The sequence below is a fragment of the Drosophila montana genome, unplaced genomic scaffold (assembly GCF_035044405.1).
Source record: "Drosophila montana isolate Dmon_TW-CO22-7 unplaced genomic scaffold, ASM3504440v1 contig_2438_1, whole genome shotgun sequence".
Taxonomy (NCBI): Eukaryota; Metazoa; Arthropoda; class Insecta; order Diptera; family Drosophilidae; genus Drosophila; species Drosophila montana.
The window spans coordinates 2,685,382-2,706,486 of NW_026997315.1; the positions used below are offsets into that span (position 1 = coordinate 2,685,382).

The window sequence follows — 21,105 nt, forward strand, 5'->3', positions numbered from 1 at the left end:
TTATTGCCCACTGCTGCAACAATGTGAAGAGCGTCCAGGTGGCATGTCTATCAGCTAGAGCCGCAGCTAAATTATGATTTTAACGACTGCTGCATATGGCCAGCTGATGTGCATTATAATTGGCCGCTGATGTAGAAACCGAGGCGGCAGAAATAGGGGCGACTGTAGCTTAAAACTTGGCGATGCAATCGCAGAGCATGTACCACACTTTACTGCAACTTGTTACCCCACGTGCTACATGCATAGGGCGTAACCAAGGTGGGTTGGGGCAGGGCGGTGGCTTGTCAATAAAAGCCAAATAAAATGTCGCTGTGCTGCCAACTGTAACAATGGGCAAATAGTTGACTTTGTGTGTGTGCGGCGGCAAACTGTAAATGTGACTCGTATTCGCTATGGGCTGCGGTTGCAGCCATGCTGCACATTGCTCATCCGCCGCGTTGCACAGCAATTGCTGTCATTGTCTTTTTTTTTAAACGGGCCATGCAAATCCAGCAAGGCTAGCATTGAAACCCGAAACGATCAGCTAGTCTATCAGTTGCAGTTTCAGTTTTCGCTAAAATCCACTTGACAAGTGCGGTTTGTGTGGTTTAATTAAAATTGCGCATACGCCATGTGACACCACAAGTTTGGACAGCACCTTTGAACAGCGTGCGCGTGGCTAGTTTAAGTTTTCAGCTGGACATTCTTTACAGATCTGTGTGTAAGCTGCCTGACTGTGACTGCGGCACGTGCATTTGCTGCAAATAACAATAAGCACACACTCACAAGCTGGCAACGCTTCGGTGACCCTGTCGAAGCCAGTTGATTAGCAACAATAGCAAAACCGGAAGGCACAGCCAATGCCAAGCCATGTAGCTGGCCATGAACATTGTCGGACATCTGCTTGCGGTAAAAATAATGGCAAAGACTTTGCTCAAGCAATGCTGCGGGCCATACACGCGCGCACACACACAGGCTCAGATAAGCATTAGGGTTTGTCAGGAGATTGAAATTCTGTCGCATCAGATTAGTCCATCTAAGCCTATTGACACAACGTCCCTTATTGGGCTTAAAAGCACCATAAATGTAATTACTTAAGTCGAATTTTGTAATTACCCAATTAATTTAACAAACAACTATTCAAAAGGCATGCCCTATTTAAATCTTAAGCCTTGAGCCGCATCAGTTGCTAAGTTATAATTGGACTCAAATGTAAGGCGCCCAGCTTAACACTAAAACCTGGACTCATGGAACGTAAGACGAACCAACAATAATTTTTATGGGCAAGGTTCATTTATATTTAAACTATTCAATAGTTATTCAATAGTTGCATAAGTTAATCATAATGCGATTTCCAGTCGACTGCACTTCATTTTCTCAGTACTAAGGCTTGAATAACCCTTGTGCATGCGCCTTTTGTTTAGCTCAAATGCTGCTGAGCATGCTGAAAGCCAAAATAATGTAAAAGTACAACAAATAATCTGGCAAATATTGCAGTCAAAGTTGGATCCACGTATATGGCCCTGGCAAAGTTATAGCCAAGTTGGTTTTTTTTGTGGCCTGGCGACCAATTACGTTCCGGCAACCAGCCAGCCATCAGTCAGTCAGTCGGTCGGTTAGTCAGTCAGTCGGTCAGTCAGCTGCTTGTGTCGGCAGCAACAATGGACGCCATTGGCCACAAGAGAGCGGCGCCTGAAGTGGACTGAGCTGTGCGCACCATTTAACCCTCAATGGGCAGATTTTGAGCAGCCGCTGTGCTTAAATATTAAATGCCAAATAAATTCTGAAATGTAGCCAAAACTAAACTTTATTCCAAGGTAATAGCTCAGAGCCGAGCACCGAACCATTGTCACAAAATTTTTTGAGTGCCAGCTGCTGCTGTGTGCCAAGGTGTCTGTCTGTCTGCCTAATTAGAAAGTCAAAAGTTTGGCGCAGATAGCTGCGTTCACAGGTTTGCTTGTATTTATAATCAGAATAAAGTGATTCGTTTGCCTATTTGCAGCGGAAAAACAAGAAACTTTGGCTTTTTATTCGCAATATACTCAAGCGACACGCAAAAGAGCTGCTGACGTAGCACAAATATTTTTAGGGGATGGTAACGAAGATGATGGGGTCTGCGCGTTGTCCTGAAATTGATTTCAGCAAGTTCCATATGCCCCCCGCAGACAAGCAAACCAGGTGTACAGCGCACAGGTGTTTGGTTCTGTGCCATGGACACCATGGTGTCCTCCAACTTTTTCTTGTACCCTGTGCCATGAGCATATTGGTGGCATTCTATTAGAGACATCAAAGTTTAACCATATATACTTGGGTTTAACAGCATCAGATAAAGATGTTTTAACCACGCCCACTTGGTGCAAAATTCTATGTCTCTCACAGCTAGTAGGTAGTTTACGGATAAACACCTCAAATGTCTCCCGTCTCTTTTTTCGCCAATCTTTAATCAAGTTTTAAGATTCATTGCCAATTTCCACTTTTACTAGCCTGCAAACAGAGCATGGCGCAGTCGGTAGCAGCCGACCGGAATGCTTTCCCTTGTTTGTTTTTGCTGCGCTCTGCAATTTCAAAGCTTTTGTGCACTTCGCTGGATTCTTATTTTACGTTTATAGCGCACAACGTGGCTGATATCTATTTGAGCAGACACAGACGCTAAAATAAATAAACATAAAAAAAAAATAAATCAAAATAAAAAGGAAAACGCAATAAAATCATACGCATTGCGCTTGCATAGCTAGTTGCTTGTTGCTGTTCAGCTAAGGCGGCAGCTAGTTGGTAACTAAAGCTAAAGCTAAAGTTAACCTATGTGCTAGTGGGTAAGCCTGGCTTTAACCAGTTTCGTTTAAGCATACATAGTTTTAGTTTTAGAAACGGCACAAAAACGTCAGTCATTGATTTGTTTTTGAATTAAATTGCCTTGTCGCAATGGCAGTCATAATACTTGGCACTTACCTTGAATACCTGACGGCAAAGGAAATTCTCTTTAACCGGAAGTAGTCTGTAATAAATAAGTTGGTCGTTTTGTCTTTGACAAGCACTTTGGCATTGCTCTACTTACTTGGCCATTTCCGAGAGCTGCAAACGACCATCCTTATTGGCATCAAACACTTGGAGCTGCGGTTTGAGTAGAGAAAGAGAGAGAGAGGAAGAGAAATGGGGAAAGGAGGTGAGTAAGCTTAATGAGCTCAATGACAGAAGTTTTATACCTAATTAATGATACATAAATAGGTTGGGCCTCTTGGGACCACGTATAGCAAGCAGCCCCAAAAATAAACACATACTCGTAAATCGACTTAAATAACATACAAAATGCTTTTTTGGCATGACTTTTGCTTGCCTTAAGTAAGAGTTGGACTAAATGTTGGCTTGAAATGTATTTCGTTTCCTAGAATACGAAATATGTTTTTAATGGTGCCTCAGTTAAGCAATGAATTCTCTAGGGCTGTGTTGGCTATGTTCCTGTTAAATTTCATGTAAGAAGTTAACATCAAGTAATATTTTGTTAACGGAATGCTAAAATTTTAAAGCCAGGTTGATAATTTGGAAATACTTTTAAAAAGAGTTAGCAAGGCGAACGAACTTTCCCATTTTAATTTGACTCTCGGATAAACTGCCTGGTAAATTGTTATGAGTAGTTTAGCCAATAAAAACATGTCAAGATTGTTGCTCGGTTTGAGAAGAATATCAAAAAGAAAGACATAAAGCTTATGCAAACTTATATAAAGAGAAAGGAATTTTAATTTAACTGCCAGATAAACTGCCTGGTAAATTCTTGTACACTAATAAGAAAAGTAAAAATATATTGAAATGCGAAATATTTCCAGATTGTAGCTTGATTTAATACTCTTAGCCAATTAAATTTGAATTTATACAAGATAAACTGCCTGGCTAATTCTTCTTTTATATTTGATTTAATACTCTTGTTGCTTGAATTAATAATCTCAGATAATCTGTTTTGCAAACGGATTACACAAATTCTTAAGACTTTGCAGATAATGTAATGAAACTTTTGAGTGAATAACTTTTTTGTTTTTAAAAATATCTAAACCTAAGTCTTGCTTGTTTTATTGTCGAGCTACATATATTTTATAGAAGCAATTTGTTGGAAAATTTTCAAAGTGCATTTAATCTTTGACAACTTTTGCTCCTAGCTCTGCACGCTGGTAATTTAACTTGCAAATGAGTTGCGAGTTTTGCCGACGAGAACATTTTTATCATCATTTATTGTGATACGTGCGCCAAAAATAATGTGTAGATAGGAATTTAAGAACCAGGCACAACTAACCAGAGGCAAGAGAACAAGAAGGAGAGCAAGGATGAGGGGGTCGGTCTTAGGAGTAGCAGGCACAACAAACTGTATGGCACACACACACACACACATCTGCCTGGTGCTTTTCCATTATAAAGTTTTTAATTAACAGGACTTTGACTGCATATAAATTGCGGCGGAAATTCCCACAATTCTCGTCACGCCAAAAATTAATTGCAATATTTTACGCTAGACTTGGCCAACAAAGCGTTGAGGTCAACATTGACATTGATTGGTCAGCTGTTGTTCTTATTTTTGTTGTGGTAGTTATTTAAATATAATGAATAATAGCTTATCTAGTGTAATATCACGTATACGCACCATGGTGTCGGTGTATTCAATGAGCTTATCCTCAGAGACATCATTGATCTTTTTGGCCTCTTTGAGCAAGTCACGCAAGAAATTCTTGAGCTCATCCGCCTCAATGTAACCAGAATTATCAGTGTCGTATTCACGCCAGATCTAATCGACAAAGTGACATCATGACAAAAATTAATTAGAAAGCGAACAAATTCTGTATAAGCTCAGACTGACAGCTCTGGCATTCACTTAAGCCAGTTGGGTCAGATTGGAGGCTGGCCCTCGTTTAACGCTCCGTTGACCAGCACTTACCTTCATGAATTCGACGCTTGATTCCAACGGGTTATCGAAGCGGAAGAGCAAAAGGAAATTCTCTTCCATGGGCAAAAGTTGGGCGAGCTGTAAATATATATTTTTATTTTTTAAAAGGAAAATATGTGTTACCGAAGCGAAAGAAATGCCTGAGCATCACTTAGAAAAAACTTGAGTTTTAAGTGACTATGAGCTTAAAGTAAATATTAATATTAAGGTTAGAACCAGAAATAGTGTGAGAAACCGATTAAAGCGAGTTGCAAATTCAGCTTTCAGTTGAGCGTTTGGCTTTAAGTGAGCTTTATTTATCAACAAGTTAAGCTTTAAGCGTAATATAAATATTAAAAACCAAGAAATGTATAATAAAGTGTTAAGAAATAGTTGAAAATTTTTTTTTAGCGTTACACAGCACTAAACTTTAAAGCTGGGTTAGGCTCACTTAATTTCAGTTGTTCTTTCGCGAACTTAAAACTTAAATTTAAGTAAACTTAGAACCCTTCCACTCCAACTATTTGGAAGAACTAACAAAAATTGAAGTAAATCGCCTTTCACAACATGACAAACAATTTCGCAGCTGCAAACTTAAGCCGCTTGGGTATATGAAAGGGGGTGGAAAAGTGGTGCAGGGCGGGTAGGGATTGCAATGTTGGTTCAGTGGAAATATTTTGCGTAACTAAAAGCAAAGTCGCCGCTTCCAATTCCACGAGAGAAGGAAAGTGTATTGCAACGCAAAACTTTGGCCGCATAATTTAAGTGTCGATTTGAATTTCGGTCATGTCGAACATCCATTGAAATGGGTTTGGCGTGAAGTTAAACCCCCCAGTCATATAGAAAGTTTTTGCTTTTAATTTCATTAAACAACAGTTTTGATATTTTTTGGCCAGCACTTAAGCTAATTAGTGTTTGGGCTGTGATTAGGGAGGACAAAACTCAAACAAAACTCGGACCTTGAAAACAACAGCAAAAGTCGCAACTGTTGAGATATCAGCTGGCACATGGTGTATGCGTAACATTTTTCAAAGAAATGAATAAATGATGAAGGATCTGGATAGCCGAGTGCTTTTTGAAGTCACAAAGGGTTGGACCGAACAACATTTACTAATAGAGGCAGGCTTTTCATTGTTGCTCTGGCCGGAAAACTTTGTCTCATTTATCATATGACAACGCCCCAAAGTAGACAACATTCTTACATTACATTCATTCAATTTCTTATTCACATAGCCCAAAAGCGACTTGCGATTGTCTTGCGGCACCGGCGGCATCGGCTGTAAGCCTCAATTAAAAAGTCATTTTAAGGTGGTAGCGGGAAAAAAAACTTTTGCGCAGACCTTGGCACGAAACTTTGGGCCTTGGCAAATGGCGAAATGGCCAAATAAATTATTGAGCCACAGCAAATTGGCGCAAGCAGAGCTCGGACAGCATCATTTAAAAAGCAATTTCCAAAAGGCAACACCAAATGTAGACGAACAACTCAATTAGAGATGGGCGCGTGTCGCATTTTTTTTTGTCAGGACTCTATTTATTTGTATTTTTTTTTAAATTTTTAAATGGAACAAATAATAAGAACAGGTAGAAAAAATAATAGACAACTTTTTTTGAACTGTTACTGTCGTGGAAAATCGTGTTCATACACGTTGTTAAGGCTTGTTATAGTTGTCGTTTAGTCGTGTTAAAATCGTGAGGAATATTTTTTAGTCTGCAGAGTTGTTTTAAGGCTGATAAGGTCGTGCTAGGTCGTGTTAAAGTCATGTAAAGTCGTGTGCAGATGAACTTGATTCGTATTTACTAGTGTTTTGTTGTAATGCATTTGTGTTAATTCAAGTTCAAGTCGGTAGCATTTAGCCGTGTAGAATTGTTTTAAGTCGTGTCTATTTGTGTTGTAGTCATGTTGATATTGTATTTATTGAGTCAAGTTAAATTATGTTGAATGCTGCTGAGGTCGAATTGTATGTTAATGCAGTGTTAAGTAAAGTAAAGTCGTGTTCAGGTAAACTTAAGTCGTGCTTATTAGTGTTATGTCTTGTTGCATTCGTGTTGAGTCGTGTTAAGTTAAATTTAATTCGTGAGAACTGTAATTAAATCGAGTAGCATTGTTTTAATGTTGATTTGAATCGCCTTGCAGTTGTGTTAATATGTTTTGTAGTCGTGTTAGATCAAGTTAATATTATGTTTATTTGAGTAGATATGGAAATTGGGATCGTGTTGACGTCGACTTGGTCGTGTGATAAGTCGTGTTCAATTCGTGTTGAGGTTGACTGAAGTTGTGTTTAAGTCGTGTGGACTCGTGTGCAGTTGTCCTGAGTCATGCTCAATCGTGAAAAGTCGCAAGCACAGTGGGAATTCAATCTGCAAATTCCCAATCACGACACGCGCTCAACTCTAAGCCCCAAATAGATGTCATTGGGAGATATGCACGTACAGACACATTGAGCATACGACATGTGTGTGGGCGTCACAAAAAGTAAAATAAATAATAAAAAAGCAAAAGCGCTGAAAATGACGAAATAAGTTTTAAGCAAAGCAATTGAATGTTTAGCAGTTGTGAGTCATGAGGGTAAAATGCATGTGTCTAACCTCTCTAATATCGATTTTGCCATCCTGATTATCATCATATGCCTCCATGAAGCAGGACTTGAGCTCCTCGAGCATTGTGTCGGTGACAGCCTAGAAGGAAGAAGAAAGGCAGCAGAGAGCGGGAATTTGATGTGAGTTCTTGGTAACATTAGATTCGAGTGCTCAGTCTGCACTTTCCACTTACCTCGGGACTAATGTCCGTAGCGTTTGCGCTGGACACAAACTCACGCAAAAAGCCATCCAGCTCGGTGCCCTCAATATAACCATTGCCTGCGGCCATATAATAAAAAGACAGACAGTTAGGAACGGGTTGGGCGTAATAACATACATATATAGGGATAGTGAATACACACCATCTTTATCGTAATGCGCCCAGACATCCATGAACTGATTGGCCGAGAGTTTCTTTAGCTCGCGCGACTCTGGATCGCGATATTGGCGCATAAAGTTGTGCGCCTTCTCGATTTGTACGCGCTTGGCGGCGGCAGCAGCTGCAGCGGAATCCATTTTAGTTTATAGCTTTTCTTCTTCTTTGCTAAATACGTGTATATTAGATTTGTTGTGCGTGCGTGTGTGTGGCACAATTGTTTTCGCTGGGTGCGTAATCTGCGAAAAAATACGAGCATAGCAAAAGGTATTTTAAATTTCAATTGAATGCGATTTGTTGGCAGTCACGTAGCGCAATCAAATAACGCTCAACATGAAAAACTACTCAGCGGGCACACAATTACCCCTAACCCACAGAGAACCCGCACTTCCTAGTTGAAGTATTTTCAATTAGCTGTTGCATATTTCAGGGCGTTGTAAAAAGAAAGAAAAGAAAACCAAAAATTAAATCAATTAGTTTGGCGGCTAGTTCATTATTGGCTTAGCGTGCGGCCAGGGTGTGTGTGTGAGTGAGTGTGTGCGTGTGTGTGTGTGCGGGGTGTAAAAGAGGTGTGGGGCTTTAAATTAATAGCATAAAATACACGCATAGCTTTGAGGCGCCATTGCGCTGCCCACAGGACGTCCCTACAACTACTATCTGAAAACTAATAAAAAATAAGAGAAAACACTTTGCTTGCCGACAAGCAAATACCCTTACTGATGTCAGATACATGTATTACAGTATAACTTATTAATATATTGTTAAGATAGGTTGAGAAACAGCAAAGATTTTCATCTTCCGATTTATCGATTGTATATGTGGGAGGTTTATATATAGAGAAGTTTAATATGGATACACTTCTGCCTAAATTAAAGGAGGTTAAGATAATGCTTGGTTTGATTTTGCTTGATATTTCTAAGAATAATTCCAAATATCAATCGATTGTTTCGTTGAGCGTATCATGATAAAGTAATAAAATACTGATAAGATTTCGAGTGTATATTAGGAGTTTTATGAGAGTCGTATTCAAAGAGATTGATAGAGATATTTTTAAAACAACAAATAGTTTTTCTACATTAGTTCTGTTCCCAGCCAATTGTATCAATAGTGGTCTGATTGGGCCAACTCTGACAACAGATATTTATGCTATATCGACTCGATTGGTTAGAAGAGGAAGCTATTGATGCTGATCAAGAATATATAATATATACTTTTTGGGGATGGAGATACTTCCTTCTGCCTGTTACATACATTTGCATAAAACCAGTTTACCAATTTTCAATGGGTTCAAGGTATATTAATAATTATGAGGAAACTATCATACTGAACCATTATTTCTTATATCCTCATCATCAACTTTTAAATAACAATTGAAATTTAATAGAACTTTTGCAACTTTTAAATATGTAAATGTTAGGAAATATTAACAAATAATTTTGCTTGTAAGGTTGCTGTTGCGTTAATTATATTTAAAAAAATTGATAATAAATAAAAGCAAAAGTGCAAGTTTATTATAAAAATGTAAAACAATTACGCTTCCTTGCGCTGTTTTAAGAACCCATAGATGAGAGTTAACAAAACATCAAGGATGTTCCCTTCGAGGCGCTGCACAAATGGTGGCACACTATTAAAATGCCCGCCGCAAGGGTATTAAAAAGCCGCAACTAACAGGATTAGAGTCAACACGCAACAATGTTGTGTAAGTGTGTGCGTATGTGAGTTTGTGTGTGTGAGAGAGTGAATGAGAGTGTGTGTTCTTTTAAGCCCCAACGCAAGCCTGAGTGGCAGGCGGGCGGGCGCCTCGTGCTTTAGCTAGTTGGAGCTGACAGCGTTGCCAGACCTGGCGACGCACAGTTGAAGGCGACACTTAAACAGAGTTAACTTCGTGAAAAAACGCTCCAGGAAAATCGCCTCAGCACACAATCCCACTCCCAACGATCACATCAACGAGACTTTGAGTTAAATATGTACTTATGTTTATAACAAAAAGAATGCGAAATAAATTGCTTTACAAAGTAAAATAACAAGCATAAATTATTCTTGTTATTGCTGTTGTTGTTGACTGTCTGCTGTGCGGTCGCTGCGGGCGCTGAAACAAAGCAACAATCCGCCGCGGCGAAAAAAACAGAAAATGCAAAAGAAAAACACAATAACAATTTGAGGATGAGACCGAGAATGCGGCTGAGCTGCAGCCACAGTCGCCGTCGCCATCCTCGCAGCGGCAGGAATTAAACGTTTGTCCTGCTCGGAAGTTGCGGGCGGCGTTCTGTGTGTTTTTGTTGCGGCTCCGTGGAATATCCACTCCACGGGCGGACACGGCCTGCACGTCACGGACAAAGGGGGTCGGCTTTTTTTTTTTTGAGCTGCTGCTGCTAAATGAGCTGGCCTGGCAAACACAATCAATGCGGGCCATGAGGGCAACTTGTTGCCACTGTTGTTGTTGTTGTCGCTGTTCTCGCTTTTTTTATACACTTTCTTGGGGATTTTTAATAATGTCACAGAATGTGTAACGCACAGCGGGTAATTGTGACGTCATAAGGTTTTATAAATAGGATTGAGTCGGCCAATCTGGCTGGGTTGTTTGTTTAAAAAAATACTCCAAGTAATTCAAATGACTCAAGAATATACCAGATGCAAAAGTTAAAAAGCAGCTTAATGAATTTAAATCTTTTTTTTTACAATTGTTTTCCGTAAATGTTGTTGTTTCAGCCTTTACACTCGTTAACTAGTTAACGACTAAACTCTTAAACACACACGATTATGTTAATGGATTGGGTTCCATATAAAATGATTGACAATATATAAATTATACAAAAAAACCATTTAACAGAACATAAGAAAATAAATAAAATCTCTCACAACAGCTTTTCACCTATTTTCCACCTGTGCAGCTGAAATTTCGCGCTAGCTGATCCACGAAAATTCTCCACGTACTACTTTTCACCCGTGCGGGTGAAATTTTCTACAAGCTGATTAAATGATAGCTAAAGCAACAAACATATTATTAAAAAAATTTTACACGTATTTTAGACACGTACATGTGGAATTGTCCACTAGCACGTCTAATGTTTCACTTGCGTAAAAGGTACTGTGAAAAACTTATTGCCGTGAATTTCGATAGATGAAATGAAATATTTGGTACGTAGTTTTTGGATAGTCCCTAGCTTACAAATCTGAATTTATTTAGAAATTTTTTTATGATTTTTACTGTAAGATTATTTATTTTGAGCAAGGTTTAAAAATATTTTTTTATAAGAGAAAATATTTAATTGTTGCTTACGAAATTGGCCTTAGTAAAAATAAAGTTGAGTTTAATTAACTTGCTGACTAATTTTGCTGTTTATCATCATTAATCATCAATTGAAAATAAGTAATAGCTATAGTTATGCCAAGAAGGGTATTTGCAATTCCAATTGCTGCATATTGTAGTCAACTAATATAACATGTATCGGCGCCTGAATGTTGCAGAACTTTTCACATGAACAATATGAGCAGTAAAATCAACAAGAACAACACCAACAAAAGGATCAACTGCTGCAGAGCACTTGTTAAACTTTTAGTACATTTTAGTACCTGGCAGCCATACAAAGTGTGAACTTTGACTGCAGAACTAACTCGTTGAACTGCGTGCAGCTGATTGCATTTACTGCAACTACAACTGCAAGTGCAATTGCAACTAGAGCTAAAAAGGCTGCTTAAAGACTTTCATCTACAGTTGTGTTGACATTTTATGGCTAAAGGGAATTGCATTGAAAGCCAGCTGGCTGCATCCTTGCCAGCATTCTGGGTCAGGCTCATTAGAAGGACCTTCGCATTGTTGGCGCGCCGTTTGTTATTACAAAACGCATAAAGGACTACAAATGCGAGTTGCATTGCCCCGCAGCTATTGCTCTTGCTGTTATTGTTGTTGTTCAGAATGTGCAGTGGCATGTGAGCCAGCAAATATATATTTATATTTGTGCCGGATATGTGAGAAACTTTCTCTATGCTTTTCGTTTGGGGCACTTGAAACGGCCAGCGTTCATTACATTTTTTCAGCGCAAATGCCTCATGTGCTGGCGCATGCCACATGGCTGCTGTTGCAAGTGCTGCTTGCGCTTCTGCCTAGCGTATCTGCAGGCAAGCCCGTTGCTCTTAGCCATATAAGTTATGGCCCAGATTAGTCCGCTGTGTGAACTCTTTTATAAAATAATTCAAGCTGCCGCTGCCGCTGACAGCTGCCCTAATGCAATTTTCTAGTCCCCCATAAGGAATATGCATGGAAAGCAAAATATCAGACACTGTAATTTTTATGACGCAGCAAATTGTACGCTGCAAGCCATGATTTAAGATTTTAAATGATTAATTTCAATGAGATTCGGGCAAATAATATTTTTACCTGCAATATTTTTAAGGACAAAAATAAATTATATCTACGAAGTAGAGACTTGAAATTTGGCTTATACAAGAAGTTGTATTTTATAATTTAAGGAAAGGCTTAGATTTAATTAAATCTAAAATCAAATTAATTTATATTTTAGTTTATTTATTTTTCTAATATTTCTAAAGATCTTTTATATTTATCAGAAAAAACAGATGCATGTCTCGAAACTCCTGTCATGTTTGCCATATTGTTATATAAAATTGAAATTATTAAAAATTATTTTCTTAAATTTAACGAAAATAAATTTTAAAAAATTGAAAAATTTTCAGCTATTAAAAAAAGCATGTTGCTTTAAAGAGAATAAGCCAAATGTAATTACTTTATTATTTATAGCCACGAAAGCAGCATTGGATCTGAAAATAAACTGGCTTTAATGTCGTGCAGTTTCCCCTCAATTACATTGGCATAATTAATCAAAAAGAAGCCAATGAAAAACACATAAATTATACTGCACGCCGCCTGCTTCCGGTTGCTTTCTGCACGCACTTTGCTAATTATGTGCGAGCGGGCGACGAAACGTCAACACAAACATGGAGCATGCATAAATATGTAGTACAAATATTAAGTATACGCAAGGCGCATAAAAAATAACATAAAAATAAATAGCAAACAATTTGTTTTACTGTAAACAACAAACATGTATGTGACTGTGTGTAAAAATGAAAAACAATTGAGTAAATTCAATTGTGCAGCTTGTCGCGCATTTTGCGAGCTGTCACCAGCAAAAAAAGGAAAAGCAAGCAGAAACAGCCGGAAACGGAAGTGGTGGAACCGAAACTGTGCAAAATTCGCCAGGCGTACTTGAAGGCACCTCGCTGGAAGTCCCTTAATGGACGCTTTGCACGGCAGCAGAGAAAACATCAAAAAGAACAGGTAAGAAGGGCGCGCGTTTGTTGTGATGTGCAAGGCCAAGGCTACAAACCAATTTTTAAAGGAAGCCAGTTCCAAGCAGGATTTTTTCTTTCATTTTTTGAACTGTGAACCAAACCTGGCACTTACAAAAAAGAGTGTAACTTAGGCCAGAAGTGAACCATATTTAAAACCATATTTTTATTCAAACGCTTCTCTACTTAGATAGTTAGTTTCTTTAAAATTAACCAATGTTCCTAACTAAAAGAATTAGGGTGAATTATGATTTGAAAATTGGAAAAAGTCGCAAACTACAAGCCAGATTCAGGACTATGGAAAAACGGGTTTATGAACCGCATCTTAGAAGTAGCTTTGGTTTGAACTATGAGCCGCACCAGCGAACATATTTTGCTGGGCTTTTAGCCTTCAAAATAGAAGGCATTAATGAAGACGAACAGTGAAGCAACGACAATTTCGTCTGTAGTTGCAGTCAAGGTAGAAAAACCCTCGTCAGGCATTGTCGCAGACGTTATGCGCATTGCATAAGCCACGCCCACAAGTTGGCAGCGGTGCGTGTTAAAGTGGACATGCACGCACAGCCGGGCTACCTGTGAGTGGACCCTCAGAGCCTTCAGTTCGACAGTGACATCCATCGGAATATCCATACCAGACCAAGTCGATTGCCTGCGCTGACTTTGAGTGCATTAAGCCTCGCCACGCATATAATTTTAACTGCTTGTCTCTGTTTATTTCTGGATCAATTACTTGTGCCGGCTGCCCCCTTGTGCCGCCATTAGCTTGGCCTTAACACTGCGCCCGCGTCGGTGTGTCTATTTATAAACCGCTTTCCCAGAGTCGGAATTATAAACAGTGGCGGGCGAAAGAATTCGGACAGCTACATTTGAATAACGTTTGGTAAAACGTTTCAGTCAGGATAAAAATTGATTTTATATTTTTATTTTCTTTAAAATTGAATGTGGCCGGGCAACAAAGGGAGGGTCTGAATATCTAGTTCGAGACCAAAATGCTCAATAAATTTGAAGGGAGTCCACATTTTTAATCGCATCAGTACAATCAGATCGCTTAAAAGCCGCTGAGGACACATTCAGAGTTAGCTTCTCCAGGCGGGAGTAAAAAAATGTACTTAAGTGTCCTGTGCCATTTTTTTTATGCCACTACTGTGAATGTACTTCTAAATGTTTGCTGTATGTGCTTCCTGAAGACGATGTGTTCGCATTTGGTAAAGTTCTATTTTTAGTTTTAATTACGCCAAACAACGACATTTGCAATGGCAACAAGCAGCAGCAGCAACAAAAAACAATTTTGGTTCTTTGTTTTTTTCACAATTGATTGTTTGGCCTTGCGTATTACTTGTTGTTTTCACTTTTAACATTTCTATTGATTTTCTATAGTCAAACAGTTATTTATTTCCATTTGACAGCCAATCGCGTTAACAAGGCGTATACTTAATATCAATAGTATTTTCTATAGATTAGGTAAACTGACTATTTGAAATATAAAAGACACTCTAATTGGGGGGAATTCAAATTATGTAAGCTATATACAGGCATCAGCTATAGGAAGGAGTTATCCCACTTATGTAATATATTAAAAGTCTGTCTGTCTGTCTGAAAATGTTGATATCGAAAATTTAAACTTAAAATAAAAAATACTCTTACATACCAAATGCAGAAAGAGTTTTTCTTTACTTTCTCTCATCTTAGCAATGTATATTTTTAAGTTAATTCTAACTAAAATTGGAAAAAGATGTTGTCTATAATAAAAATTACTATCCAGACTTAAGCCAAATTCTATCAAAATGCATTTACATGTTCTGTTCTCAAATAATCAATCCCATGATCATTATCATAGCTAATTTCCTGTGTTGCCTTATTTCCCATTTGGCAATTGGTCTATAAAATCCGTTTCAGTACACTTTTCATGCTAGTTTTTTGTGTGTTTCTCTGCGCGACATTTTGGACTTTTATGGTCTGTCTTGGTCTCTTAGTGCTGGCCTGTTCCAGGGCTTAGCCACATGTGGGATGTAAGTTAAAAGGGCTGTAAAAGCGGCAGGGCGAAACTGCAGCTTTTTGGATTTTACAAGCGGCCATATAAACAGACAGCGCTGCCTAGCGAAACTTGTGTATGAAAACTTTGTAGCTTTTTGCTGCAATGTGTCAGCCAAAGTCATATTCATAAATAATAATATATAAAGACATGCACAGAACACACCCCCCCCCCACACACACACACACATACGCAGACACTGTAACGCTTTTATACATATATGTAATATTTACTAGTGCAAGCGGAAGTTGAAAACCAAGACACAAATTCGCACAGACACATAAGCACACGCATACGCACACGCACACACACACATTTATACATTCAAGAGCTGTACAAAGCACTGACAGGCAGAAGCTACTAACGGACTGACTGACTGACTGACGGTCTGATTGTTTGACTGACGGCCAGTCGGAATATTGTGCCTACTGCTTAGCTTTTGAATTATAGAGCAGACATTGTCTGCCTTAATGCGCTCTGTTCCCAATATAGATTAAAGGGTATGAGTCGTCTATGTTAGACTAGATAATAACTATGCGAAGATAAACATTTATAGAAACAAATTTTAAATACAATCCTTCATATATTGTGCTGAAAATTGGTACAAGTTTGGTTTACAATGTTATATACCTTTCTTCAAGGTTTCAGCAAATTCAAAGGGTAAGCTAGGAAGCTTTTAAAGAGTAAAAATGTTAATGGCAGGAAAAAATCTGATGTGGTATATATATATACCATTATCTATACAGATACAACACAATAAGTGGACATATTTTATATAACTTAACAAGCAAATCTAAAAACAGGGTAACTCTTTGTCGTGAGTGCATGCAAACCACTTGAACTTGGTTTTTGTGTTGAGTTTTGTTTGACGTTGTCTTAGTTTTATTCCACTTTCATTAGGACGGGGCTGAATTCTAAAGGCTCTTAAGAGGGCCGCCCAGCACTTGGCTGTGAATGCAAGCGGGCATAATAAACTTAGCCTTGGCATCAAAGTCAAAAACACTCAGCCGCAAAAAATATAAAACCTTTAAAAAAAAAAACGAGGCAACAGTTGCGTCTTGACATTGACATTTGCATGTGGCATAAGTTGAAAGCCGAAATCAGGCCCAAATCAGCTGCCCAATGGCTTGTAAATTGCGCTGAGCACACACGCCTCATAAAAAACCGGAAAGGGTAAGCAAATGGTCTGCGAATGCTGCTAAGCTGCCCATCTATTAGCATTCGTCCAAGTCTCAAATGGGTCGGGGAGCAGCCGCAGCGGTATCTGTGATCCGATCAATCTGTACCCAAAAGGCTTAACCAATAAAAGAGGTTTGCAAAAATGGCCCGAAAGCCAACGGGCGCAGTAGTAGGCGGGGTAGGTCGTATAATTTATGGCCAAGCCGAGCTAAGGCAGACAATTTATCAAAACACTTTGACATTTCTACAATTTTATTTATTGCAATTTGGAGTATGCTTTGGGAGCGAGAGGGGTTGAGCGGGGCAACCCAATCGGAATGGGCGAACACTAATAAAACATGCAGTTAAATTTTAAATGCCAATTTGTAGCTACAAACAAGGAATCTGCACTGGTTGGAAAAGCTAGCAAATCTGTGTGTAATCGACTGGAATGCTGGATGCTCTTTAATTGGTCTGGAGCAAGATTTAGATATACTTATATGAAAATGATTCTGCTGACTGATTGACGGACTGATGATCATGCTTAAGTAGCAAGAGTTGGAAAGCCGAATTGTTTTGGAAAATTCTATCCGCGATTTTTGTCATTTTTCCGATCAACTTTTAACTTATTTGTAAGGATCTTTTCTTCGCGCGGGCTTAAATTGAAATTCACAGCACTACATAAAAGTAGAAACTTGTTTGATTAATTTGAAAAAGTGCCCCATGAGTGAAAAATGGGTGGAATGAAAAAAACGTTTCGCCTGGGCAAAGTCGGGTCATTCTTGTCAGCTTTAAATAAACGCATTGCAAAAAAAAGATGTGCGTATGCGTGATACGAAAGAACTCAACTTTAGCATGAACATATTTAGATGAACTCAACTGTTGCTGTTGTCCCTGCAATGTACACAGTTATGCACACAGAACTTTATGTGCTCACTGTACATGGCCAAAGGCCTGGGCACTTGTCGTATAAGTACAATTTATCACGTGGCTTAAATCTATAGAAATTGTTGACTGGCCGGCGATTAATTAGCGCGTTATTTACGAGTATTTATACGGATTTAGTCCGGACTCCGGACACATGGCTGCAGTATAATTTCAATATCAAGATGTGCATAAATTTTAATTAGACGATAAGTTGCAAACAGCATCGGAATTTATGTGAATTTAAATAGCATAAATCAGCTTAAAGACACACAGCGAGCGTATCGGAACGGATCTAACCGCGTGGTTTGCGATTTTAATATAAATCTCAATATTTATTTGTCTATTCATTCGATGGCGCTGAGCTATTTCACACGCGCTTTTCACAAAGTGCATGTAAAATTCGTAAGACGCCATAAATTAAATACTCAAAATGTTTCTTTAAATAAATTTAGAAATCTTTTTCATTTCGATCTGCACAAACTCAATTAGCTGGCAATGCTGCCGCATCCCTCATACAAGTTCAATGATTTAGACTCTTGGCTATTCGCTAATTGGGCAAATTGTCTGACCTGCTTGTAAATATGCAGATGTACTTATGTATCAACAACAATTGGTTTCTATATATAGCCATAGCCGATCCGACAAGGCTATGGCGTGAATGAAACTTCAAGCTGCCGCCTCTCAATTATTTTTGGCAAACACTGACAACTGAAGGAAAACATACAGAAAAAATAATTATTATTATTATTATTATTAATATTATGATATGGCCGCAAATGGGTCAGTGGGGTGTCTATGGTCTGGTTTTACTACTTAATAGAGGTCACATGGGGGCTGCAATTGCGTCATCTTAAGAATCTCAATTATCGTTGGCACGTACCATGACTCTTGGAATACCTAATAAAGTATTTCGAATTATTTCGGGAAGTAAACAAAGATATAATCCACATGAACTTTACGATTAAAATTAAGTTTTTGCTTCACAGACCAGCTTTTGTGTGCTTAAAATTGTTTTCTTATTAAAAATAAAAATCTATGAAACTTGTTAAATTTTTCCTAGAAAAACGATAGAATCTTAAATTTTATTTTCTTCTTTTAACCTCTTATCAAAACAATTTTGAAATAGCTTTCATTTGCGGCAGCGCCATTTCGAATGCCTTTGCAAAAGTTGGCAGCGCGTGTCAATAAATACTCAACTGTCAAAACCATGCTGTTTTCTTTTAAACATTGTTCAACACTGAAAATTGCTCACTATTCAGATAAAATGCTTGGCAACTTGCGTAAGTCAAAAGTTAGATAAAAATGTGCATTAATATTGCATTGCAAATATTTATAATGCAGATAAAGTGCCTTGCAACATTTGCAGGTCACATTCAGCTTATTTTTGCAAGCCACATTCCACTACTGTTAGCTAAAAATGAAAATATTTATAATGCAGATAAAGTGCTTGGCAACTTTCGCAAGTCACAAGTACAGTTAGATTAAAATGTAACTGAATATTTTATTTTTATTGTCAATATTTACAATGCAGATAAAGTGCCGTGTAAAAATGTAAAAAGAATGCCAAAATAAAAATGTCCATACTATTGTGTTTTAACTGTAAATATTTACAATGCACATAAAGTGCCTTGCAACTTGTGCTACTTTGATCACTTTAAAACATTCAACATTAAAAGCAGCTGTAACTATTTCTTTTAAAGTGTAACGTCCCAAAGTCTTTTTTTTGCTCGACATGTTGGTCAATCGCATGCCAATTAGCGAGTGAAAATTATAGATGACAGCATTTAATCGGCAGCAAACAAACGTTATTCATTACACGGCTTTTGCAGCTATTAAATATTGACTTTTATGTAATCACATTGCATTACATTGTCGAACACGAACATGCATATTTGTCATTACGCATACGCAACGTTGACTGCCAGCCAGACCCAAAGCTCGACCATATTTATTTAAACAATTGAAAGCTTAAGCTACCAATGGCGTCGACTAATTAGCAGCCCGTGTCTGCGGCGACACACCGAGCACCCCGCGCTGCCACCCTCGCAGCAGGAGTTGTCATAAAAATTTAATTAAAACTGTTGCAATTGTCGGAGCGTTGCGAATGCCGCACCGCACGTTGCATGCACCGCACGATTTCCCGGCAAATGATTTTATTTTATACATTCAATTTAACAGGGCAGAAAAAATAGAGTAAGATATAAGAATATTCAGCATAACCGAGTGTAGCATAAAACTAATTAGAGGTGTGCGGTAAAATGCTGCGCAGGTTCAAGCTGTGATTTAATTAAAAAACAAAAAAATAACAAAATGTTTTTTCTTTTTGTGGCCTTGCTCTTGAAAAAGTCTATAAAGGGGCTAAGATATTGCTCTGTTTTGTTTTTCCCTTTTTTCTTTTGCCACGCAGCTTTTCACGCTGATTTCAATACATTTTTCTCACACTTAAGTGAGCTGTTTCTATGCTAAGTACATCAAAGTTGTCTGTTTTTTTTATTAGACACATTTGCCCCACATTCGCCCGTAAACAACTTGCCAGCCATATGACAAGAGTTCAATTAAGCATGAAATGAACAAAAGTTCTGGATGAGCACAACTGATGCTGACTATCATGCTGGTTCCAGGGAATGCTAGTCATGCATACCCTTCTCAAAGGCAACTGAAAAGTCATGCTTGAACAAGAGCTGAGTAGGGTTCAATTTGCCTAAATGCATAAACATCTAAATAAAACATTTGAAATGTTACACGAATATGTTGGAATATTTTTTATTGGTCCTGATAGCTGGGAATTTCAATGAATATGTATGAATTTGTTTTTTTTTTTGGAATAAATTCCCAGCAGTTTGTTTATATCTCAGGCGCCTAATCACATGACACATTAAAAAATGCGTAGAATGTTTAGCTTGCTTATACCCTGTGCCATATTATGTTTGTATAAGGTATACTATGTTCTATAGTTAAGTTTATAAAGAAATTTATTTGCCTATATTTCGAATATATGTAAGGCACTTGATTTAGTTGAATGGAATCCATAAAATTTATTTAAAATACTTGAAATATTCTATATATATATCTAACATTCCGGCCAATTTTATGGCTAGCTTGTACAAGTAAATTTTGTTAAAGTTTCACGGCAAATAGTTCTACGTATGCTTGTGCTTATAACTCAAAAAATTTTCTGCAGGGTATCTACGAGTCAAGCTTTGTTAAGCTTGGCAGTCTGATTGTCTGTTGTTGTTGTGACATTTGTGTTTCTGCTGTTTTTTTTTTTTGTTGAGCTTCGCTCGCGGCTTTTGTCAATTTGCAAATGGAAATGTCAGTCATTCATTTTGAAATTGTCAGAATCATTGGACAGACAGCCACGCACACACACACACACACACACACACACACACGCACACACACACTCAGGCATACTAGCCGAAGGATACGTCAGCAGGAGCAGCAGTGGGTGTGGTCAATGGGCGTATCAGCGTATGATGCTACGTATAAAAATAAGTGAACACATTTGCATACACAAAATAGTTACTCAATTAACGGGAATGCCAATTCGTAGTATCGTCTGTTAAGCAAATAACAAAGTGTTGCCCGAACTGCTAAGGTAAACACCAAAAAAAAAAGAAAACAACAACAGACAAACACAAAAGCCAAATACCGGCCATGAACAGTTCGCTGCGTCATCTCGGCCGCAGCAGGAAAATCGCAGGCACATAAAAAAACACACGCAAACAACAACAACAACAACAGAGAAAAAGATAGCAAATGCTGCCCGGAAAAACGGCCAAGCTGAAGATCATAACACAGCCGCAGCCGTCGTCTTTTCCGGCTTATATTTGTACAATTAGG

The 21,105-nt window shown here is 38.2% G+C and overlaps 1 protein-coding gene across 2 annotated transcripts in view; it reads right to left on the reverse strand.

Annotated features, from left to right (window-relative positions):
• Positions 1-21,105, reverse strand: part of Cbp53E (Calbindin 53E) — a 37,881-nt gene that overhangs the window by 9,735 nt on the left and 7,041 nt on the right. For both annotated transcript variants that reach the window (XM_064682223.1, XM_064682222.1), the window contains exons 2-8: positions 7,825-8,077; positions 7,656-7,741; positions 7,472-7,561; positions 4,898-4,984; positions 4,607-4,747; positions 3,035-3,090; positions 2,929-2,974 (exon numbers count right to left, since the gene is read on the reverse strand). In XM_064682223.1, coding sequence (XP_064538293.1) covers positions 2,929-2,974; positions 3,035-3,090; positions 4,607-4,747; positions 4,898-4,984; positions 7,472-7,561; positions 7,656-7,741; positions 7,825-7,978 — 660 coding nt within the window. In that variant the 5' untranslated portion in view covers positions 7,979-8,077. The remainder of the gene's footprint in view (positions 1-2,928; positions 2,975-3,034; positions 3,091-4,606; positions 4,748-4,897; positions 4,985-7,471; positions 7,562-7,655; positions 7,742-7,824; positions 8,078-21,105) is intronic.